This window comes from Pseudophryne corroboree, chromosome 9 (genome assembly GCF_028390025.1).
Source record: "Pseudophryne corroboree isolate aPseCor3 chromosome 9, aPseCor3.hap2, whole genome shotgun sequence".
Lineage (NCBI taxonomy): Eukaryota > Metazoa > Chordata > Amphibia > Anura > Myobatrachidae > Pseudophryne > Pseudophryne corroboree.
This window is the reverse complement of record NC_086452.1, coordinates 3583306-3610359: the sequence shown is the minus strand read 5'-3', so window position 1 is coordinate 3610359 and position 27054 is coordinate 3583306. Positions and strand designations below refer to the sequence as shown.

At 55.0% G+C, this 27054-nt stretch overlaps 1 protein-coding gene across 2 annotated transcripts in view; it reads left to right on the top strand.

Annotated features, from left to right (window-relative positions):
* The first annotated feature begins 14649 nt into the window (after positions 1–14649).
* Positions 14650–27054, top strand: part of LOC134957195 (cytochrome c oxidase assembly factor 7) — a 109032-nt gene continuing 96627 nt past the window's right edge. For both annotated transcript variants that reach the window (XR_010186521.1, XM_063938891.1), the window contains exon 1: positions 14650–14870. Coding sequence is in view for 1 of the 2 variants with exons in the window: in XM_063938891.1 (XP_063794961.1) it covers positions 14765–14870 (106 nt within the window). In the remaining variant the exon portion in view is untranslated. The remainder of the gene's footprint in view (positions 14871–27054) is intronic.

Sequence of the window (27054 nt, the reverse complement as noted above, 5' to 3'; positions counted from 1 at the left end):
GTTAAAGCAGCAGAGACAGAAACTGGATTCAGAATTAAACCCCGCTCCGGAGGTTCATCCTCGTCTGTGGGAACCTGTGAACGGGAAAGCGCATCTGCTTTAATATTGAGAGTCCCGGCACGGTACTTGATAATGAACGAGAATCGGGAAAAGAAAAGTGCCCATCTCGCCTGGCGAGGATTCAAACATTGTGCGGATTTGATGTACAGTAAATTCTTGTGATCCGTGTAGATGGTAAACACATGTTTAGCCCCTTCTAGAAGATATCTCCATTCTTCCAAGGCAGATTTGATTGCCAAGAGTTCCTGGTCTCCAATAGAGTAATTTCGTTCGGCTGGAGAGAATTTACGAGAGTGGAAGCCACACGGATGTAATTTCTTATCAGAGGAATGCTGGGAGAGGACAGCCCCCACCCCGACTGAAGATGCATCAACTTCTAAGAAGAAGGGTTCCTCGAAATTTGGTTGTTGGAGAACTGGAGCCGTCGTGAAAGCTAACTTTAAGCGAGAAAAAGCTACAATGGCTTCCGGAGGCCACAAACTAGGATTAGAACCCTTTCTCGTCAGGGCAGTAATGGGTGCAACAATGGTGGAGAAACCTTTAATGAATTTCCTGTAGTAGTTCGCAAAGCCCAGGAACCTTTGTATTGCTTTCAGGGAAAGAGGCTGAGTCCAATCACGAATGGCCGACAACTTTTCCGGATCCATGCGAAGCTCCGTCCCCGAGATGACATAACCGAGGAACGGAATAGATGTTACTTCAAAGGTACATTTGGAAAGCTTGGCGTAGAGATGATTCTCTTGTAAACGGTGTAGCACCTCTTTGACTTGAGTCCTGTGTTCGACAAGATTCTTGGAAAAAATCAGTATGTCGTCCAGATATACCACAACGCTCTGATACAGCATATCACGAAAGATTTCGTTGACGAATCCCTGGAAAACCGCGGGAGCATTACTAAGACCAAACGGCATCACCAAGTATTCGTAATGCCCATCTCGGGTATTAAAGGCAGTCTTCCATTCATCCCCCTCTCGGATGCGTATAAGATTATAAGCTCCTCTCAAGTCGAGTTTTGAAAAAATGCGGGCACCACGAACCCTATCAAATAACTCTGTGATTAGTGGCAAGGGGTATTTATTCTTAATAGTAATGTCGTTTAGGCCGCGGTAGTCGATGCATGGTCTCAACCCCCCGTCCTTTTTCTTCACGAAAAAGAAGCCTGCACCAGCAGGGGAGGAAGAGGGGCGAATGAATCCCTTGAGCATATTGGACTTAATATACTCCGACATGGCTTGAGTCTCGGGAAGAGACAGAGGATATGTGCGACCACGAGGTGGCGTCTTCCCTGGGACAAGGTCAATAGGGCAGTCCCAAGGCCTGTGAGGTGGTAACAGGTCAGCAGCTTGTTCCGAAAATACGTCCTTGTACCCTTGATATGCCTCCGGAATGTGCTCTTCATCCGTTTTGGAGGTAACACGGAGCGGACAAACAGGAGTAAGACAATTAGTGTGACAAAAGGAACTCCAGGACAGAATTTGTGACGACTTCCAATCGATGTGGGGGTTATGACTTTTCAGCCAAGGCATTCCAAGAACCAGATCATGGGGCATTTCTGGGATTACCAAGAGTTCCAAATCTTCCTGATGTAGAGCCCCGACCCGCAGCTTAACTGGCCCCGTGCGCCACATTATGAGACCTTTGGAAATTCTAGTCCCGTTGATAGCCGTCAGTGAAATTGGCCGCTCGATAGGCCGTAACTTTAAACCCAAACTTTGGGCACAGAAGGAAGAAACGAAGTTCCCTGCAGCTCCGGAATCCAATAGGGCTTCACAAGACCTGGAGACTGAATTGGAGACTAGAGTTACTGGAAGCAAGCAGTCCGAAGTTGGAGAAGCTTTTGTCGTAACTCCCAGCTTGACTCCTCCGGAACAAGCTAGGTCTGCCCGTTTCCCGGACGGACTTTACAAGATTTAAGAAAATGATCTGCGGCTCCACAGTAAAGGCAGAGTTTACCCTCACGACGACGCTGTCGTTCTTCCGGAGACAGTCGGGAGCGGTTAATTTGCATGGGCTCATCTGAGCTAGGTGAGGCCACCGGCCTAGGAGTAGGATTCCGGAACCTGGAACGATCCGAACGGTTACGTTCTCTTCCACGCTCCTGCATCCGAAGATCCACCTTGACGCAAAGGGAAATCAAATCTTCTAATGGATCCGGCAGATCTCTAGTAACCAGCTCGTCTTTCAGCCGGTCGGAAAGACCGTTCCAGAAGGCAGCTCTCAGGGCATCATTATTCCAGCGTAGTTCGGAAGCAATGGTCTGGAAATGAACCACGTACTGGCCCACGGAACGGGCGCCCTGCCGAACACGGAGCAAATCGGAAGAAGCAGTGGTCATTCTGCCGGGCTCGTCGAAAATCCTTCGAAAGGACGAGATGAAGTTGGTGTAGTTGGAAACCATGGGATCAGATCGTTCCCATAATGGAGACACCCAATCCAAAGCAGAACCTTCCAACAGAGAAATAATATATGCTACCTTGGACCGGTCTGTAGGAAAGTTGTGTGCAAGTAGCTCGAAATGTACCTCGCACTGGTTCAAGAAACCACGACAATTTTTGGGATTCCCATTATAGCGGGACGGAGTAGGCAACTGAAGGCGTGGAGTGACACCGGCCGATGGTTGAACATTGCTGGCAACGGCAACTGGTGCGACTGCTGGAACAGGAGCCGGAATTACTGAGGCCAGAGACGCCTGAATCTGATCCAGACGCCCGGACAACTGCTGGAGGTACTGCATCACCTGACCTTGTGCTGCTTCCTGACTTTGCACTCGAGAAGCCAGGTTCTGGATGGCACTAGAGTCCGTGTTCCGATCCCCCGAGTCCATGTGGCCTGAGTATACTATCACTGACCTGGTTTGGGAGTGTTGTGGACTCGGGGCTTCTTCCGATGACCGGGAAGAGGAACCGCCACTGGGTCGTAGTAGAGATGGCCGGATGTAGGTCTTCCTCATGCAGAACTAAGACGGCAGGCGGGAGGCCCAGAGGAATTCTTGTAGGTCTCCTGTAAGACAAGACTTGTAGAAATAATGAAGGCTGGGGTACTGAGATATTGGAGACACTGTGGTATTGAAGGCACTGAGGTACTGGGAGTACAGGGAGTGCTGGGAGACCCTTGGAGGCACGGAGGTGTTTGGAGGCACGGAGGTGCTTGGAGGCACGGAGGTGTTTGGAGACACCGAGGTGTTTGGAGGGACGAGGTGCTTGGAGGCACGAGGTGCTTGGAGACACGGAGGTAACTGGAGGCACGGAGGTGCTTTGAGGCGCGGAGGTGCTTGGAGGCACGGGGTGCTTGGAGGCACGAGGTGCTTGGAGGCACGGAGGTGCTTGGAGGCACGGAGGTAACTGGAGGCACGGAGGTAACTGGAGGCACGGAGGTAACTGGAGGCACGGAGGTGCTTGAGGCGCGGAGGTGCTTGGAGGCACGAGGTGCTTGGAGGCACGAGGTGCTTGGAGGCACGGAGGTGCTTGGAGGCACGGAGGTAACTGGAGGCACGGAGGTAACTGGAGGCACGGAGGTAACTGGAGGCACGGAGGTGCTTGAGGCGCGGAGGTGCTTGGAGGGACGAGGTGCTTGGAGGCACGAGGTGCTTGGAGGCACGGAGGTGCTTGGAGGCACGGAGGTGCTTGGAGGCACGAGGTGCTTGGAGACACGGAGGTAACTGGAGGCACGGAGGTGCTTGTAGGCACAGGATGCTTGGAAGCACAGGTTGCTTGTAGGCACAGGATGCTTGCAGGGACAGGATGCTTGGAAGCACAGGATGCTTGCAGGGACAGGATGCTTGGAAGCACAGGATGCTTGCAGGGACGAGGGAGCTCTGGATCATAGCTTCCACAGGAGAAACGAAGATACTCAGGCATCGGATCTCTGCCTGGTATCTGATTTTAAATTCCCCGCCCTAGCCTGATTGGCGGAGCAGGCAGGTGACGTCAGACCTGCTCCGCCTCCTTGCCCTTGCTTGTGATGGCGGCGCCCTTGCTTCCGGGAAGCCGCCGGAGAGCAGCGCCGACCCGCCGCTGAAGCCGGAGACTGACAGGGGAAGAGAGGCGCCGGGCAGACCAGGCCACCCGCAGGGACAAGCGCGGTCGCCGCTGCCCGAGGTTCGTGACACTGTGACCTCACCCGAAGGGACAGATCTTGAACCATCTGAGTAAGCTCTTGAATCTGGCTAACTAAAAGCTGGCCAGGATTTGGCCCAACACCGGAGGGATTCATGAGGCTGACAAATCTCCCAACAGAATAAGGGAAAAAATTAACTCCTGTTTAATTTTAAATTTTAGTCTGGCCGGTGATAATGTTATGATTCCCGTACTCCAGACCAGAGGAGATCTTTATGGCAGAGGTCTGAGTACTGGAAAGATATGCTGGTACGGGACCAGGAAAGCCTAGTAACCCCTGGCGCCCTAACTCCGTTGTCTCGCCCGTGTTATCAGAAATCCCCTGCGAGACTATGGTTGCTTGAGCCCATGGCAGCCGCGTTCGAAGGGCGGATTATGTCTGCCCAACCCCGATGCCCCCTCAGGTCTTAATGGGAGACAAAGGGAAATCCGAGACAGGGTGATAACAAGGGGCCCTCTGACTAAGCAACCAGGCCAGGGGTTACAAGCTATCTAACTTAAACCAAAAGTATGTGCGGACAAACCGCCAGGGAAAAGGACAACCAAAGATCCACTGATCCGTTACTCCTATCCAGCACCGCTGGATACCAGAGTGGATTTGTGGGAGCGGAATCCTCCGCAAAAGCTCCAGAACACAATAAACTAAATAATAAATAGTAAGCGGTCAAGCCGCAACACACGGCTACGCCGCGACTCACGAACATCACAGGATGTTAAAGGTGCTCGGTCGGACTCCAGGAATAGATGACAAATTCCGAGTACTGGATCACTGAGGACAGGAACAACCGGGTTGAGCAGGACTGGAAACTCTCTGTAACTGACACAGCAAACAGGAAGCTATCACCGGCGTCTGTGAGAAGTCCTGAGAGTGCTTAAATTTGGGAGCCCTCCAATCATGATCCAGACAGGGTAATCACATAATGATGCCGTGCAGCTGCATGCTGCACGGCCAGAATACACAAGCACTGATTAATTAAGACCCAGCAACGGGGAACGCGGTCTGACCGTGGCGTCCCCGTTGCTAGGGTCTGAGCGGCTCCGTGCGCCCGGCGTCTAGCGTTGCTAGGGAGCCGGCGGCTGTCTGCCTGCGGCGTCCCTAGTTGCTAGGCGCCGGGCCGCACTGACGGGCGGACCCTCGGCGCCTAACACAAAGATGTTTATTTGCTCAATAGTTCTAAAGAGAACCCTTCCCTATTGCTAGGGGCAACAGCATACAATCAGATGTTTCAGCAGAATAAAGATGGTACAACTACAACTCTGGAGGCACGCAGCCGGAGGACAGGGCTAGGTTTGGCCTAACCCTGTTGGTCACAAGATGAAGCAGTCTTCTTGAGGCAATGATGTTTATTTCTCAATAACCTTTAAAAAGGCTCCTCCCTATTGCTAGGGGCAACAGCATACAATCAGATGTTTTCAGCAGAATAAGATGTTACAATACTACAACTCTGGAGGCACGCAGGTCTCCTTTTTATGTCAGTTTTCCACACAGTACCACAGGGGGGTAAGCCCTCCCTGTCTTCTCCAACCAATCAGGTTATTTTACAAAATACCAATAAATTACATTTTACAAGGATATAAGTGCAATAAAACAATATCCTCCTTCCTGTGACACAGACAACGTTTGGTATCAGATTAACATTCACTATTGATAAATTTATCACATAGCTTCAAAATACAAATGTGTCTTGTCATTCACATCTCCAGGCAATCCCAGTGTTTGGGGTTACAACAGGAATGGCTACAATACAAACAAACAGTCTTCCTTCCTGTATCTGCCATTCAGGGATCGTATATCAATTACATCCCCTACATAAAACAGATTCCAAGCCCATAGACCCAGTGATTAGCATCTCTCTCTAAGGAACTTACACATCAAAAGGTATTGTCCTTCACACCTCGCTGCTAGGACAGGACCATTAGCATGCCACTTCCTATTTCCAGAGGATAAGAGATGCTTATTCAGACATCTATAGTAACTGCATTTTTCCTTTAAATACATTTCATTTAAACACGTGTTTCCCTTTAAATATACACAGAGCCTGTCTTGAATATAAAATAGATACAGTTAAACATGCATTCCTGCAATGGTGCACAGAGCACTACATATGACATGTTAAAAGTAAAACACATCATTAAACAAACTTTTAAACAGTCCGTAACATGGCGCCGGGCACGAGGGTTAACCCCTTCAGTGCCGCAGACGCCATTACACGTGTGGCTGGCTAGTGTCTCCGGCCACATTCCTCCCCCCTATTCAAGCGGGTCAACCAGGGACCCATGTCCCAACGATTTGGGTCCTGGTCCCGCAGTCCCTTGTGTTGAAGGGGACGCTACCTAGGGGGTGTAGGCTCCGGCCTAGACACTTCATCCATAGTGCAGTGGGCCTCTCTTCGTGGGTGCACAATGTTCAAATAGTCCACCTGAAGTCCAAGTTCAAGGCTCCACCACAAAAGTCTGTCCAATTTTCCCAAGGTAGGTTGCCGCCACCTAACGGGTGGGTGGTAAGTCACCACGGTGGGGGGCTGGTTACAAACAAGTGCCACCCAAAGTGTCCCAATTGTGGCATACCCCACCTCCCACCATAGCAGTTTTCTGCTCAAACAGGCCACAGGGTGCTCCTGCCCATATGGCTCTTTCTGGCTCGGTACTGCTCCCAGTCCGTACAGTGGCGCAGTAGTTCGTAACACACAGTCCTGGTCAAGAATGTGCGCCATCAGCACTGGAGCGGGTACCCGAGCCTCCTTCAATGACTGGAATGCCAACTCGCAAGCGGGTGCAAAGTCTACTGACTTGGGAATGCCCTTCCTAGCCATCTCTGTCAAGGGGTTCACTACAGGACTAAAGTCAATGACAACATGTCCGTAGGGCCTTACAGGTTCTAAGGTCAGTACCGGTCTGGGTGATGTGGGTCGGGGACAGCCTCTGGCTGCCTCCACCCCCTCTGGGTTGGGCCTACCCCTGTCTCCTCCCACATGGTTCCCCAGGCACTGCACCTCCGTCATACCTATCTGGCAACTGTCTGCCCGAACTGTCAGACCTGCCCTCCAATCCTCCTCCATCGAACTATGACTCGGGAAACCTACCCTGTCACCTAGGCCTACTCTTCCCTCCTCGTCCGCTACCTGTGCCACAGTGATGGCGGCCAGACCACCAGCCTCTGGATCCTGTGTGGCATCCACTACAGGGAGGCTGCGTGTCTTCCCCGATCTACTGCGCACAGGCAGGGGACCTGCTATGTCCACAGCAACTTGCTGCAAGGGTTCTCCTATGGGCAGAGGCCCAGAGACAACACAACCGCTGGAGTGCCCCGGCTGCCAACGCATGGCACCAGCCTTACAGTTGGTCTGGGCGTCATCCGACATTCCAGACCAGGGTAAGCTCTGTGTCAGGCACTTCAGGGTACGGTCTGTCTCCGGGTTACTGTCCAAAGGGGTTTCGCTGGCAACCGACACCGGTTGCGCAGGAACGTTCCCTGAGGGGACCAGTTGGACACATTCCCTATCTGGTCTATCCCCTCCCACTTTCCTGGCTACCCTGTACCTTAACCCTTCCCGCCAGGTCAACCTCCCCGCCCCAACCCTGTCAAGGCCGCTGCCAGAGTGGCGCCTCATGCCTTTCGGGGATGGGTCAGAGAGTTGAGCCTCCCTAAACTCCTGCATGTGGCCCTCAATCTCTCCTAAATTGGGACACTCTACAGGGGGATCTAGGTGGGGGCTACTAGGGTCAGTCTGGTAGGGGTCAGTCATGGAAAAATCAGTGTGGTTTCTCATACTCACCGCCGGAGTTGGCAAACCACTTGGGTCAGGAGCATCATTGGGCACCCCCACAGGATCACACGAGCTGGAACCGACATCCTCTGCGTTGCTAGGGGACGTAGGCATACCAGAGGCAAAAGGCATGCGGGGCTGATGTGCTGATCTAGCCGCTGTGATCTTTTCCTCTGGGCTGGTTGAAGCTGTGGTTGGCTGTGCTGGCAGTTGTCTAGCAGCTGTAGTCTTTTCCTCTGGGCTGGGCTGTGCTGGAGTAGCTGATGTCAACGGTGGTTTTGGAACTTGACTCCGGGGAATGGCGCCAACAAACATAGTGACGATCCCACCACCCAGATCATTTCCTAGGACCACATCAGTTGGGAGACCATCCATGACGGCAACTTCTCGCAACTCTGGTCCAGCTCCCCAGTCCAGGTAGACTCTTGCCATGGGAACCGCTTTTTCTGTTCCTTCTGCCAGGGTGACCGTGGCAGTGCGACCCTGCAATACTGCAACAGGATCTATAAGGTGGGGGCTCACCACAGTAATTGAGGCCCCAGAGTCTCTTAGGCCTTCTCCCTGCAGAGGTCCCACGTGGACTGGCTGCAGGTGCCTCCACATGTTGTGTAGGGGCTGTTTGGCCATGCAGGTGACTCTCTCCGCAGAGTGCACCTGTCTCTCGCCACACTCCATCGGACTGACTGGAGGGGGAACAGTCTCTGTAGGCTCATCTCCTCTCGTCAAACAAGCGAGCCGGGCTCCAGCACTCGGATTTGGGGCACGAGTCTGGGGTGCTTGGGATGCAGGACAGTTCATCCTCAGATGTCCGATTTTCCCACAGCCGTAGCACTTCTTCTCCAGTCGTGGCACCGATGATCTCTGATCAGTTGCAGGGACGCTGCGGTGCGGTTGCTGGCCAAGAGCACCCGGGTTGGAAGATGCTTGTCTTTGGGGGTGATGAGCTGAAGAGGGGGGTCCCCTTGGTGGTACAGTCTGTTGGAGCTGGCTGCTGGCGGGGCGCTTCTGCCCCCGTGGCCGAATTGCCACATATTTGTCGGCTAATCGGGCAGCCATTTTTAAGCTGGGTGGCTCCCGATCTAGCACCCACTCCTTCACTTCTTGGGCGCACCTGCGGTAGAACTGCTCCCTGCAGATCAGGTCGATCAGTGCGTCCCATGTAGTGGCTTCCGAATCCTTCACCCACTTCACCACGTACTGCCGCAGCTGGTTGGCGAACTGCTCATGGGTGCTGCTAGGATTCTTGGGCAAGTCTCTGAACTTCTTCCTGTAAGACTCTGGAGTGATGAAGAATCGCTGGAGGAGGGCCTTCGCGACTTCGTCGTAGTTTCCACAGTCCTCCGTGTTCACTCCTCGATAGGCCTCCAAGGCCTCTCCATGCAGAGTGGGCACAAGGTGTCTCACCCACTCTGACTTGGGTAGATCGTGTAGTTTGCAAGTCCTTTCAAAAACTTGTAAATGTCCATCAATGTCCCCATCACTGTCTGCAAACTTGGCAAACTGAATACGTCCTGATCTGTGTACAACAGCTGACAACGGCTCCCGGGATACCACGGCTTGTGATGCCCGCTCCGCATGCCACATCCGAATGACAAGCATGCGTTCTTGCTCCGTTGCCCTTTCCCCCAATTCCGCTAGCCGATCGGCTAGGGTATCCGGGCCGCCCCCCCTGGGACGTTGGGATCCTGGCCCTGCTAGGGATTGCTGGGAAACATTGCTGCTGTGAGAGAGGGCGGGGCTTGTGGTTCTCACCGGTTCCTTACGAAGGTCCACTGTTGGGCCACCCTCTGCGATGCTGACGCCGTCAGTGCTTTCCACCTCCGCCCGATGAGACTCCTCCACGCTCCTGAGCGCCGCCTTCATGACGCTTCTGGACGCGTTGGAAGGGATATCCACACCCTTCCCCTGGCATACGATCTCCAGATCCTCCTTGGACATTCCGCTGAATTCCGCCATCTTGTGTGTTCTCCTGCGCTGCAGTTACTCCTCTCCAGAGTAATTTGGCTTCTCCAATCGGGTGATGAAAAGCCGCCTTGGAATATCCCACCACTATGCCACCAATTTCTGTGACAGGACGGTACCGTACGAAAGCACTCGCCGCTTTCGCGTCCCGTTGGCTGCGCACAGAATGGAAGGTCAAGCCGCACGAGGCCTGACCACATAGGGGATTCCCGCTTACCGTCAGTAACCGCCTGTTACTGACTCCACCCACTGCGCTGTGGGCGGGGTCTCGCTGCCACCACCAAACTCCTAACCTGCCGTGGCGTTTGGAACCACGGTTCTGCTCTGTATGTGCCGATGCACTGCCTTACCACAGCTGTGTGGTGCTGACGAATCCCCACTAGCCACTTGCTAGGCCTCTACCGGTAGCTGGCGGAAGGCGGAGCTTGGAGACGCTAGGTGCTTCCCTGGACAGCCGGAGGACGGGGCTAGGTTTGGCCTAACCCTGTTGGTCACAAGATGAAGCAGTCTTCTTGAGGCAATGATGTTTATTGCTCAATAACCTTTAAAAAGGCTCCTCCCTATTGCTAGGGGCAACAGCATACAATCAGATGTTTTCAGCAGAATAAGATGTTACAATACTACAACTCTGGAGGCACGCAGGTCTCCTTTTTATGTCAGTTTTCCACACAGTACCACAGGGGGGTAAGCCCTCCCTGTCTTCTCCAACCAATCAGGTTATTTTACAAAATACCAATAAATTACATTTTACAAGGATATAAGTGCAATAAAACAATATCCTCCTTCCTGTGACACAGACAACGTTTGGTATCAGATTAACATTCACTATTGATAAATTTATCACATAGCTTCAAAATACAAATGTGTCTTGTCATTCACATCTCCAGGCAATCCCAGTGCTTGGGGTTACAACAGGAATGGCTACAATACAAACAAACAGTCTTCCTTCCTGTATCTGCCATTCAGGGATCGTATATCAATTACATCCCCTACATAAAACAGATTCCAAGCCCATAGACCCAGTGATTAGCATCTCTCTCTAAGGAACTTACACATCAAAAGGTATTGTCCTTCACACCTCGCTGCTAGGACAGGGCCATTAGCATGCCACTTCCTATTTCCAGAGGATAAGAGATGCTTATTCAGACATCTATAGTAACTGCATTTTTCCTTTAAATACATTTCATTTAAACACGTGTTTCCCTTTAAATATACACAGAGCCTGTCTTGAATATAAAATAGATACAGTTAAACATGCATTCCTGCAATGGTGCACAGAGCACTACATATGACATGTTAAAAGTAAAACACATCATTAAACAAACTTTTAAACAGTCCGTAACATGGCGCCGGGCACGAGGGTTAACCCCTTCAGTGCCGCAGACGCCATTACACGTGTGGCTGGCTAGTCTCTCCGGCCACAATTACCATCACCTGTGCTGTACCCTAATACTGACCCAGTGCTCATACCTATGTCAAACCTCCCAACATGACCTCTCCAGGAGGACACAATGCTCTGCTCCTGCTCTTCCCTCTTACTGTATGATCACCATCACCTGTGCTGTACCCTAATACTGACCCAGTGCTCATACCTATGTCATACCTCCCAACATGACCCTCTCCAGGAGGGACACAATGCTCTGCTCCTGCACTTCCCTCTTACTGCATGATTACCATCACCTGTGCTGTACCCTAATACTGACCCAGTGCTCATACCTATGTCATACCTCCCAACATGACCTCTCCAGGAGGACACAATGCTCTGCTCCTGCTCTTCCCTCTTACTGTATGATTACCATCACCTGTGCTGTACCCCAATACTGACCCAGTGCTCATACCTATGTCATACCTCCCAGCATGACCTCTCCAGGAGGACACAATGCTCTGCTCCTGCTCTTCCCTCTTACTGTATGATTACCATCACCTGTGCTGTACCCTAATACTGACCCAGTGCTTATACCTATGTCATACCTCCCAACATGACCTCTCCAGGAGGACACAATGCTCTGCTCCTGCTCTTCCCTCTTACTGTATGATTACCATCACCTGTGCTGTACCCTAATACTGACCCAGTGCTCATACCTATGTCATACCTCCCAACATGACCTCTCCAGGAGGACACAATGCTCTGCTCCTGCTCTTCCCTCTTACTGTATGATTACCATCACCTGTGCTGTACCCTAATACTGACCCAGTGCTCATACCTATGTCATACCTCCCAACATGACCTCTCCAGGAGGGACACAATGCTCTACTCCTGCTCTTCCCTCTAACTGTATGATTACCATCACCTGTACTGTACCCTAATACTGACCCAGTGCTCATACCTATGTCATACCACCCAACATAACCTCTCCAGGAGGACACAATGCTCTGCTCCTGCTCTTCCCTCTTACTGTATGATTACCATCACCTGTGCTGTACCCTAATACTGACCCAGTGCTCATACCTAAGTCATACCTCCCAACATGACCTCTCCAGGAGGACACAATGCTCTGCTCCTGCTCTTCCCTCTTACTGTATGATTACCATCACCTGTGCTGTAGCCTAATACTGACCCAGTGCTCATACCTATGTCATACCTCCCAACATGACCCTCTCCAGGGGGACACAATGCTCTGCTCCTGCACTTCCCTCTTACTGTGTGATTACCATCACCTGTGCTGAACACCTTTCTTATCCATTAACCTGTTCCACACAGGTGCTGGCAATCACAAATTGAGAAAAAAGTCCAGAAGCAGAGCATTGTGTGTCCACCTGGAGAGGTCATGTTGGGAGGTATGGTATGGACAGGGCCGAAACTAGGGGGGGGCTAGGGGGGCAGGCGAGCTGGGCGCCGGATTGGAGGGGGCGCCGAGACCCCCTAACACCCTCTCCCTATGCGCCAGTGCAGCGCCGCGGCACTTCTTTGTACTTTGAAAATTGAAACCCCCTTCTCCGTCCTCCCGAGTGCCCAGCTCGGGGGGGCGGGGTTTCGCGGAATGACGCGATTGCGTCGTGACGTCACGACGCAAACGCGTCATTCCACGAAACCCCGCCCCCCGAGCTGGGCACTCGGGAGGACGGAGAAGGGGGAGCCGCGCAGACGAGAAGGGAGAGGCGGCTGAAGAGCGGCGAGAACCGCTTCAAATGTAAGTCAGCCCCTCTCCCTCCCTCTCTCTCTCTCTCCCTCCCTCCCTCCCTCTCCCCACCATCTGCCGGAATGTGTAAAATGGGGACCTGTCTGCCGCAATGTGTAAAATGGGGACACTTTTTCCTGCCGCAATGTGTAAAATGGGGACACTTTTTCCTGCCGCAATGTGTAAAATGGGGACACTTTTTCCTGCCGCAATGTGTAAAATGGGGTCACCTGTCTGCCGCAATGTGTAAAATGGGGACACGTGCCTGCCGCAATGTGTAAAATGGGGACACTTTTTCCTGCCGCAATGTGTAAAATGGGGACACCTGTCTGCCGCAATGTGTAAAATGGGGACACTTTTTCCTGCCGCAATGTGTAAAATGGGGACACCTGTCTGCCGCAATGTGTAAAATGGGGACACTTTTTCCTGCCGCAATGTGTAAAATGGGGTCACCTGTCTGCCGCAATGTGTAAAATGGGGACACTTGCCTGTCGTACTGTGTAAAATGGGGACACGTGTCTGCCGCAATGTGTAAAATGGGGACACTTTTTCCTGCCGCAATGTGTAAAATGGGGTCACCTGTCTGCCGCAATGTGTAAAATGGGGACACGTGCCTGCCGCAATGTGTAAAATGGGGACACGTGTCTGCCGCAATGTGTAAAATGGGGACACGTGTCTGCCGCAATGTGTAAAATGGGGACACTTGCCAGCGTACTGTGTAAAATGGGGTCACCTGTCTGCCGCAATGTGTAAAATGGGGACACTTGCCTGTCGTACTGTGTAAAATGGGGACACGTGTCTGCCGCAATGTGTAAAATGGGGTCACCTGTCTGCCGCAATGTGTAAAATGGGGTCACCTGTCTGCCGCAATGTGTAAAATGGGGTCACCTGTCTGCCGCAATGTGTAAAATGGGGACACTTGCCTGTCGTACTGTGTAAAATGGGGACACGTGTCTGCCGCAATGTGTAAAATGGGGTCACCTGTCTGCCGCAATGTGTAAAATGGGGTCACCTGTCTGCCGCAATGTGTAAAATGGGGTCACCTGTCTGCCGCAATGTGTAAAATGGGGACACTTGCCTGTCGTACTGTGTAAAATGTGGACACCTTTTCCTGGATATGAAATTTATGTTAGAAAAGGCAATTTTTCAGGTAAAAAAGTTCTGAAAGAGATATATATATATATATATATATATATATATAATATTTTTATTCATGTATTTATTTATTTTAAAATGTTTATTTTTTTTTTTTTTTTTATTTATTTATTGTAAAAAAAAAAAAAATCTTTTTTTTTTGTGGGGGGTGTGTGTGTCAAATGACTACCTTGCCCCGGGTGACAAAAATCCTAGTTTCGGCCCTGGTATGGATCTGCCTCACGTCACTGTGTGGTTTATGTTACACAACATAATGGACTGAGCCAATGCCCTGTGTATAATAACCAGGGTGACAGTGCCACCTCCTGCTGCCCCTGTACATACACTGAGACTGAGTATTACAGGACAGGTTCTATATAATATCACTGAGAGGGAGAAACGAGTCCCGGTCACCTCACAGCGCGCACTGATCTGGTTAGCATTGTGCGGTTCATGGACTGATACGTTCACGTTGGAGGTGATACGCATGGATCAGTCACGTGATGTGTGACGGTCGCTGCTGTGCGTCCCAAGATGGCGCCGCCCATAGTCCTGATCTTTTATCATTGGAGCGGTGACAGCCGGGTGTGAGCTCACGCGCCGGGACATGGCGGGGCTGGTGGACTTCAAAAACGAGGAGGAAGTGAAGGAATATTTGGATAATTTGGGCGTGGAGTATTCCTACCAGTGTCACCGGGAGCGGCAGCCGGATGGTGAGATGGCAGATGCCTTACAGTGCCCGGCTATGGTGCCCACAGGGTCCACACACACACACAGTGCCCGGCTATGGTGCCCACAGGGTCCACACACACACACACACACACACACACACACACACACACACACACACACACACACACAGTGCCCGGCTATGGTGCCCACAGGGTCCACACACGCAGTGCCCGGCTATGTTGCCCACAGGGTCCACACACACACACTGCCCGGCTATGGTGCCCACAGGGTCCTCGCACAGTGCCCGGCTTTGTTGCCCACAGGGTCCTCACACACACACACAGTGCCCGGCTATGGTGCCCACAGGGTCCTCACACAGTGCCCGGCTATGGTGCCCACAGGGTCCTCACACAGTGCCCGGCTATGGTGCCCACAGGGTCCTCGCACAGTGCCCGGCTTTGTTGCCCACAGGGTCCTCACACACACACACACAGTGCCCGGCTTTGTTGCCCACAGGGTCCTCACACACACAGTGCCTGGCTATGGTGCCCACAGGGTCCTCACACAGTGGCCGGCTATGGTGCCCACAAGGTCCTCACACAGTGCCCGGCTATGGTGCCCACAGGGTCCTCACACAAACATACAGTGCCCGGCTATGGTGCCCACAGGGTCCTCACACAGTGCCCGGCTATGGTGCCCACAGGGTCCTCACACAGTGCCCGGCTTTGTTGCCCACAGGGTCCTCACACAGTGGCCGGCTATGGTGCCCACAGGGTCCTCGCACAGTGGCCGGCTATGGTGCCCACAGGGTCCTCACACAGTGGCCGGCTATGGTGCCCACAGGGTCCTCGCACAGTGGCCGGCTATGGTGCCCACAGGGTCCTCGCACAGTGGCCGGCTATGGTGCCCACAGGGTCCTCGCACAGTGGCCGGCCATGGTGCCCACAGGGTCCTCGCACAGTGGCCGGCCATGGTGCCCACAGGGTCCTCGCAGAGTGGCCGGCTATGGTGCCCACAGGGTCCTCGCACACACAGTGCCCGGCTGTGGTGCCCACAGGGACCACACAGTGCCCGGCTGTGGTGCCCACAGGGACCACACAGTGCCCGGCTGTGGTGCCCACAGGGACCACACAGTGCCCGGCTGTGGTGCCCACAGGGACCACACATAGTGCCCGGCTATGGTGCCCACAGGGTCCACACACACGGTGCTCACAGTGCCCGGGTGCGGTGTCCACATGGTCCATCCATACAGTACCCGGGCTCCGCTACATGGGTCACACACACATACAGTACCCGGGCTCCACTACATGGGTCACACACACATACAGTACCCAGGCTCCACTACATGGGTCACACACACACACACAGTACCCGGGCTCCACTACATGGGTCACACACACACAGTACCCGGGCTCCGCTACATGGGTCACACACACACACACACAGTACCTGGGCTCCGCTACATGGGTCACACACACAGTACCCGGGCTCCGCTACATGGGTCACATACAGTACCCGGGCTCCGCTATATGGGTCACACACACACATACAGTACCCGGGCTCCGCTACATGGGTCACACACACATAAAGTACTTGGGCTCCTCTACATGGGTCACACATGCATACAGCAGCCGGGCTCCGCTACATGGGTCACACACACATACAGTACCCGGGCTCCGCTACATGGGTCACACACAGTACCCGGGCTCCGCTACATGGGTCACACACAGTACCCGGGCTCCGCTACATGGGTCACACACAGTACCCGGGATCCGCTACATGGGTCACACACAGTACCCGGGCTCCGCTACATGGATCACACACATAGTGCGGTGTCCACATGGTCCATCCACACACACATACAGTACCCGGGCTCCGCTACATGGGTCACATACAGTACCCGGGCTCCGCTACATGGGTCACACGCACATACAGTACTCGGGCTCCGCTACATGGGTCACACGCACATACAGTACCCAGGCTCCGCTACATGGGTCACACACAGTACCCGGGCTCCGCTACATGGGTCACACACAGTACCCGGGCTCCGCTACATGGGTCACACACAGTACCCGGGCTCCGCTACATGGGTCACACACAGTACCCGGGCTCCGCTACATGGGTCACACACACAGTACCCGGGCTCCTCTACATAGGTCACACGCACATACAGTACCCGGGCTCCTCTACATGGTTCACACGCACATACAGTACCCGGGCTCCTCTACATGGGTCACACGCACATACAGTACCCAAGCTCCTTTACATGGTTCACACGCACTTACAGTACCCGGGCTCCGCTACATGGGTCACACACACATACAGTACCCGGGCTCCGCTACATGGGTCACACACAGTACCCGGGCTCCGTTACATGGGTCACACGCACATACAGTACCCGGGTTCCTCTATATGGGTCACACACACATACAGTACCCGGGCTCCGCTACATGGGTCACACACAGTACCCGGGCTCCGCTACATGGGTCACACGCACATACAGTACCCGGGTTCCTCTATATGGGTCACACACACACACAGTACCCGGGCTCCGCTACATGGGTCACACACAGTACCCGGGCTCCGCTGCATGGGTCACACACACACAGTACCTGGGCCTTGCTACATGGGTCACACACACACACAGTACCCGGGCTCCGCTACATGGGTCACACACACACGCAGTACCCGGGTTCCGCTACATGGGTCACGCGCACATACAGTACCCGGGCTCCGCTACATGGGTCACACACAGTACCCGGGCTCCGCTACATTGGTCACACACACATACAGTACCCGGGCTCCGCTACATGGGTAACACGCACATACAGTACCCGGGGTCCGCTACATGGGTCACACACACATACAGTACCCGGGCTCCACTACATGGGTCACACACACATACAGTACCCGGGCTCCGCTACATGGGTCACATGCACACACATGCACACACATACAGCTACATGGGTCACACACACATACAGTAACCGGGCTCCGCTACATGGGTCACACACACATACAGTACTCGGGCTCCTCTACATGGGTCACACGCACATACAGTACCCGGGCTCCGCTACATGGGTCACATGCACACACATGCACACACATACAGCTACATGGGTCACACACACATACAGTAACCGGGCTCCGCTACATGGGTCACACACAGTACCCGGGCTCCGCTATATGGGTCACACACATATACAGTACCCGGGCTCCGCTACATGGGTCACACACACACACACAGTACTCGGGCTCCGTTACATGGGTCACACACATACAGTACCCGGGCTCCGCTACATGGGTCACACACACATACAGTACCCGGGCTCCTCTACATGGGTCACACACACATACAGTACCCGGGCTCCGCAACATGGGTCACACGCACACACAGTACCCGGGCTCCGCAACATGGGTCACACGCACACACAGTACCCGGGCTCCGCTACATGGGTCACACACAGTACCCGGGCTCCGCTACATGGGTCACACACAGTACCCGGGCTCCGCTGCATGGGTCACACACAGTACCCGGGCTCCGCTGCATGGGTCACACACAGTACCCGGGCTCCGCTGCATGGGTCACACACAGTACCCGGGCTCCGCTGCATGGGTCACACACAGTACCCTGGCTCCGCTACATGGGTCACACACACATACACACACACACAGTACCCGGGCTCCTCTACATGGGTCACACACACACACACACACACACACACAGTACCCGGGCTGCGCTACATGGGTCACACACACACATACACAGTACCCGGGCTCCTCTACATGGGTCACACGCACATACAGTGCCCGGGCTCCTCTACATGGGTCACACGCACATACAGTACCCGGGCTCCGCTACATGGGTCACACACACACACACACACACACACAGTACCCGGGCTCCTCTACATGGGTCACACGCACATACAGTGCCCGGGCTCCGCTACATGGGTCACACACACACACATACAGTACCTGGGCTCCGCTACATGGGTCACACACACACAGTACTCGGTCTCCTCTACATGGGTCACACACATACAGTGCCCGGGCTCCTCTACATGGTTCACACGCACATACAGTATCCGGGCTCCTCTACATGGGTCACACGCACACACAGTACCCGGGCTCCGCTACATGGGTCACACACAGTACCCGGGCTCCGCTACATGGGTCACACGCACATACAGTACCCGGGCTCCTCTACATGGGTCACACGCGCATACAGTGCCCGGGCTCCTCTACATGGTTCACACGCACATACAGTATCCGGGCTCCTCTACATGGGTCACACGCACACACAGTACCCGGGCTCCGCTACATGGGTCACACACAGTACCCGGGCTCCGCTACATGGGTCACACGCACATACAGTACCCGGGCTCCGCTACATGGGTCACACGCACACACAGTACCCGGGCTCCGCTACATGGGTCACACGCACACACACACAGTACCCGGGCACCGCTACATGGGTCACACGCACATACAGTACCCGGGCTCCGCTACATGGTTCACACGCACATACGGTACCCAGGCTCCGCTACATGGGTCACATGCACATACAGTACCCGGGCTCCTCTACATGGGTCACACGCACATACAGTACCCGGGCTCCGCTGCATGGGTCACACACAGTACCCGGGCTCCGCTGCATGGGTCACACACAGTACCTGGGCTCCTCTACATGGGTAACACGCACATACAGTACCCGGGGTCCGCTACATGGGTCACACACACACATACAGTACTCGGGCTCCGCTACATGGGTCACACACATACAGTACCCGGGCTCCTCTTCATGGGTCACACGCACATACAGTACCCGGGCTACTCTACATGGGTCACACGCACATACAGTACCCGGGCTCCTCTACATGGGTCACACGCACATACAGTACCCCGGGCTCCTCTACATGGGTCACACGCACATACAGTACCCGGGCTCCGCTACATGGGTCACATACAGTACCCGGGCTCCGCTACATGGGTCACACACATACAGTACTCTGGCTCCGCTACATGGGTCACACGCACATACAGTACTCGGGCTCCGCTACATGGGTCACACGCACATACAGTACCCGGGCTCCGCTACATGGGTCACACACATACAGTACTCTGGCTCCGCTACATGGGTCACACGCACATACTGTACCCGGGCTCCTCTACATAGGTCACACGCACATACTGTACCCGGGCTCCTCTACATAGGTCACACGCACTTACAGTACCCGGGCTACTCTACATGGGTCACACACACATACAGTACCCGGGCTCCTCTACATGGGTCACACACACATACAGTACCCGGGCTCCTCTACATGGGTCACACACACATACAGTACCCGGGCTCCGCTACGTGGGTCACACACACATACAGTACCCGGGCTCCGCTACATGGGTCACACGCACATACAGTACCCGGGCTCCTCTACATGGGTCACACACACATACAGTACCCGGGCTCCGCTACGTGGGTCACACACACATACAGTACCCGGGCTCCGCTACATGGGTCACACACAGTACCCGGGCTCCTCTACATGGGTCACACACACATACAGTACCCGGGCTCCGCTACATGGGGTCACACGCACATACGGTACCCGGGCTCCGCTACATGGGTCACACGCACACACAGTACCCGGGCGCCTCTACATGGGTCACACACACACACAGTACCTGGGCTCCGCTACATGGGTCACACACAGTACCCGGGCTCCGCTACATGGGTCACACGCACATACAGTACCCGGGTTCCTCTATATGGGTCACACACACATACAGTACCCGGGCTCCGCTACATGGGTCACACACAGTACCCGGGCTCCGCTGCATGGGTCACACACACACAGTACCTGGGCCTTGCTACATGGGTCACACACACACACACAGTACCCGGGCTCCGCTACATGGGTCACACACACACGCAGTACCCGGGTTCCGCTACATGGGTCACGCGCACACACAGTACCCGGGCTCCGCTACATGGGTCACACACAGTACCCGGGCTCCGCTACATTGGTCACACACACATACAGTACCCGGGCTCCGCTACATGGGTAACACGCACATACAGTACCCGGGGTCCGCTACATGGGTCACACACACACATACAGTACTCGGGCTCCGCTACATGGGTCACACACACACAGTACTCGGGGCTCCTCTACATGGGTCACACGCACATACAGTACCCGGGCTCCGCTACATGGGTCACATGCACACACATGCACACACATACAGCTACATGGGTCACACACACATACAGTAACCGGGCTCCGCTACATGGGTCACACACACATACAGTACCCGGGCTCCGCTACATGGGTCACACACACAGTACCCGGGCTCCGCTACATGGGTCACACACAGTACCCGGGCTCCTCTACATGGGTCACACACACATAGAGTACCCGGGCTCCGCTATATGGGTCACACACACATAGAGTACCCGGGCTCCGCTACATGGGTCACACACACATACAGTACCCGGGCTCCGCTACATGGGTCACACACACATACAGTACCCGGGCTCCGCTACATGGGTCACACGCACACACAGTACCCGGGCTCCGCTACATGGGTCACACACAGTACCCGGGCTCCGCTACATGGGTCACACACAGTACCCGGGCTCCGCTGCATGGGTCACACACAGTACCCGGGCTCCGCTGCATGGGTCACACACACATACAGTGCCCGGGCTCCGCTACATGGGTCACACACACACATTCAGTACCCGGGCTCCGCTACATGGGTCACACACACACACACACAGTACCCGGGCTCCGCTATATGGGTCACACACAGTACCCGGGCTCCGCTACATGGGTAACACGCACATACAGTACCCGGGGTCCGCTACATGGGTCACACACATACAGTACTCGGGCTCCGCTACATGGGTCACACACACACAGTACTCGGTCTCCTCTACATGGGTCACACGCACATACAGTACCCGGGCTCCGCTACATGGGTCACACACACACACATACAGTACCTGGGCTCCGCTACATGGGTCACACACACACAGTACTCGGTCTCCTCTACATGGGTCACACACATACAGTAACCGGACTCCTGTACATGGGTCACACGCACATACAGTGCCCGGGCTCCTCTACATGGTTCACACGCACATACAGTATCCGGGCTCCTCTACATGGGTTACACGCACACACAGTACCCGGGCTCCGCTACATGGGTCACACACAGTACCCGGGCTCCGCTACATGGGTCACACGCACACACAGTACCCGGGCTCCGCTACATGGGTCTCACACACACACACACACACACACAGTACCCGGGCACCGCTACATGGGTCACACGCACATACAGTGCCCGGGCTCCGCTACATGGGTCACACGCACATACGGTACCCAGGCTCCACTACATGGGTCACACGCACATACAGTACCCGGGCTCCTCTACATGGGTCACACGCACATACAGTACCCGGGCTCCGCTGCATGGGTCACACACAGTACCCGGGCTCCGCTGCATGGGTCACACACAGTACCTGGGCTCCTCTACATGGGTAACACGCACTTACAGTACTCGGGCTCCGCTACATGGGTCACACACATACAGTACCCGGGCTCCTCTTCATGGGTCACACGCACTTACAGTACCCGGGCTACTCTACATGGGTCACACGCACATACAGTACCCGGGCTACTCTACATGGGTCACACGCACATACAGTACCCGGGCTCCTCAACATGGGTCACACGCACATACAGTACCCCGGGCTCCTCTACATGGGTCACACGCACATACAGTACCCGGGCTCCGCTACATGGGTCACATGCACACACATACAGTACCCGGGCTCCGCTATATGGGTCACACACACACATACAGTACCCAGGCTCCGCTACATGGGTCACACACACACAGTACTCGGGCTCCTCTACATGGTTCACACGCATATACAGTACCCGGGCTCCTCTACATGGTTCACACGCACATACAGTACCCGGGCTCCTCTACATGGGTCACACACATACAGTACCCGGGCTCCGCTACATGGTTCACACACAGTACCCGGGCTCCGCTACATGGTTCACACACAGTACCCGGGCTCCGCTACATGGTTCACACACAGTACCCGGGCTCCACTACATGGGTCACACACACAGTACCCGGGCTCCGCTACATGGGTCACGCGCACATACAGTACCCGGGCTCCGCTACATGGGTCACACACATTACCCGGGCTCCGCTACATGGGTCACACACACAGTACCCAGGCTCTGCTACATGGGTCACACACAGTACCCGGGCTCCGCTACCTGGGTCACACGCACATAAGGTCCCCGGGCTCCGCTACATGGGTCACACGCACATATGGTACCCGGGCTCCGCTACATGGGTCACACGCACATACGGTACCCGGGCTCCGCTACATGGGTCACACGCACATACAGTACCCGGGCTCCTCTACATGGGTCACACGCACATACAGTACCCGGGTTCCTCTACATAGGTCACACACACATACATTACCCGGGCTCCGCTACATGGGTCACACACACATACAGTACCTGGGCTCCGCTACATGGGTCACACACACACAGTACCCGGGCTCCGCTACATGGATCACACGCACACACAGTACCCGGGCTCCGCTACATGGGTCACACGCACACACAGTACCCGGGCTCCGCTACATGGGTCACACGCGCACACACAGTACCCGGGCTCCGCTACATGGGTCACACACAGTACCCGGGCTCCGCTACATGGGTCACACACACATACAGTACCCGGGCTCCGCTACATGAGTAACATGCACATACAGTACCCAGGGTCCGCTACATGGGTCACACACACACATAAAGTACTCGGGCTCCGCTACATGGGTCACACACACACAGTACTCGGGCTCCTCTACATGGGTCGCACGCACATACAGTACCCGGGCTCCGCTACATGGGTCACACACAGTACCCGGGCTCCGCTACCTGGGTCACTCGCACATACAGTACCCGGGCTCCGCTACATGGGTCACACGCACACACAGTACCCGGGCTCCGCTACATGGGTCACACACACACATACAGTACTCGGGCTCCGCTACATGGGTCACACTCACACAGTACTCTGGCTCCTCTACATGGGTCACACGCACATACAGTACCCGGGCTCCTCTACATGGGTCACATGCACATACAGTACCCGGGCTACTCTACATGGGTCACACGCACATACAGTACCCGGGCTACTCTACATGGTTCACACGCACATACAGTACCCGGGCTCCTCTACATGGGTCACACGCACATACAGTACCCGGGCTCCTCTACATGGGTCACACACACATACAGTACCCGGGCTCCGCTACATGGGTCACACACAGTACCCGGGCTCCGCTACATGGGTCACACGCACACACAGTACCCGGGCTCCGCTACATGGGTCACACGCACACACAGTACCCGGGCTCCGCTACATGGGTCACACGCACACACAGTACCCGGGCTCCGCTACATGGGTCACACGCACACACAGTACCCGGGCTCCGCACACACAGTACCCGGGCTCCGCTACATGGGTCACACGCACACACAGTACCCGGGCTCCGCTACATGGGTCACACGCACATACGGTACCCGGGCTCCGCTACATGGGTCACACGCACATACGGTACCCGGGCTCTGCTACATGGGTCACACGCACATACAGTACCCGGGTTCCTCTACATGGGTCACACACACATACATTACCCGGGCTCCGCTACATGGGTCACATACAGTACCCGGGCACCGCTACATGGGTCACACGCACATACAGTACCCGGGCTCCGCTACATGGGTCACACACACATACAGTACCCGGGCTCCGCTACATGGGTCACACACACACACAGTACCCGGGCTCCGCTACATGGGTCACACACACACACAGTACCCGGGCTCCGCTACATGGGTCACACACACACACAGTACCCGGGCACCGCTACAGTACCCGGGCTCCGCTACATGGGTCACACACACATACAGTACCCGGTCTCCGCTACGTGGGTCACACACACACACAGTACTCGAGCTCCTCTACATGGGTGACACACACAGTACCCGGGCTCCTCTACATGGGTCACACACACACACAGTACTCGAGCTCCTCTACATGGGTGACACACACAGTACCCGGGCTCCTCTACATGGGTCACACGCACATACAGTGCCCGGGCTCCTCTACATGGTTCACACGCCCATACAGTACCCGGGCTCCTCTACATGGGTCACACGCACATACAGTACCCGGGCTCCGCTACATGGGTCACACACACACACAGTACTCGAGCTCCTCTACATGGGTGACACACACAGTACCCGGGCTCCTCTACATGGGTCACACGCACATACAGTGCCCGGGCTCCTCTACATGGTTCACACGCCCATACAGTACCCGGGCTCCGCTACATGGGTCACATACAGTACCCGGGCTCCGCTACATGGGGTACACACACATACAGTACCCGGGCTCCGCTACATGGGTAACACGCACATACAGTACCCGGGGTCCGCTATATGGGTCACACACACACATAAAGTACTCGGGCTCCGCTACATGGGTCACACGCACATACAGTGCCCGGGCTCCTCTACATGGTTCACACGCCCATACAGTACCCGGGCTCCTCTACATGGGTCACACGCACATACAGTACCCGGGCTCCGCTACATGGGTCACACACAGTACCCGGGCTCCGCTACATGGGGTACACACACACACAGTACCCGGGCTCCGCTATATGGGTCACACGCATATATGGTACCCGGGCTCCGCTACATGGGTCACACGCACATACAGCACCCAGGCTCCTCTACATGGGTCACACGCACATACAGTACCCTGGTTCCTCTACATGGGTCACACACACACACAGTACCTGGGCTCCGCTGCATGGGTCACACACAGTACCCGGGCTCCGCTGCATGGGTCACACACAGTACCTGGGCTCCTCTACATGGGTAACACGCACATACAGTACCCGGGGTCCGCTACATGGGTCACACACACACATACAGTACTCGGGCTCCTCTACTTGGGTCACACACATACAGTACTCTGGCTCCTCTACATGGGTCACACGCACATACAGTACCCGGGCTCCTCTACATGGGTCACACGCACATACAGTACCCGGGCTCCGCTACATGGGTCACATGCACACACAGTACCCGGGCTCCGCTACATGGGTCACACACACATACAGTACCCGGGCTCCTCTACATGGGTCACACGCACATACAGTACCCGGGCTCCTCTACATGGGTCACACGCACATACAGTACCCGGGCTCCTCTACATGAGTCACACACACATACAGTACCCGGGCTCCGCTACATGGGTCACACACAGTACCCGGGCTCCGCTACATGGGTCACACACACATACAGTACCCAGGCTCCGCTACATGGGTCACACACACAGTACCCGGGCTCCGCTGCATGGGTCACACACAGTACCCGGGCTCCGCTGCATGGGTCACACACAGTACTTGGGCTCCGCTACATGGGTCACACACACACATACAGTACTCGGGCTCCTCTACATGGGTCACACACAGTGCCCGGGCTCCTCTACATGGGTCACACGCACATACAGTACCCGGGCTCCGCTACATGGGTCACACACAGTACCCGGGCTCCGCTACATGGGTCACACGCACACACAGTACCCGGGCTCCGCTACATGGGTCACACGCACACACAGTACCCGGGCTCCGCTACATGGGTCACACACACACAGTACCCGGGCACCTCTACACGGGTCACACGCACATACAGTACCCGGGCTCCGCTACATGGGTCACACGCACATACGGTACCCGGGCTCCGCTACATGGGTCACACACACATACAGTACCCCGGCTCCGCTACATGGGTCACACACAGTACCCGGGCTCCGCTACATGGGTCACACACACATACAGTACCCAGGCTCTGCTACATGGGTCACACACACCGTACCCGGGCTCCGCTACATGGGTCACGCGCACACACAGTACCCGGGCTCCGCTACATGGGTCACACACAGTACCCGGGCTCCGTTACATGGGTCACACACACATACAGTACCCGGGCTCCGCTACATGGGTAACACGCACATACAGTACCCGGGGTCCGCTACATGGGTCACACACACACATAAAGTACTCGGGCTCCGCTACATGGGGTCACACGCACATATGGTACCCTG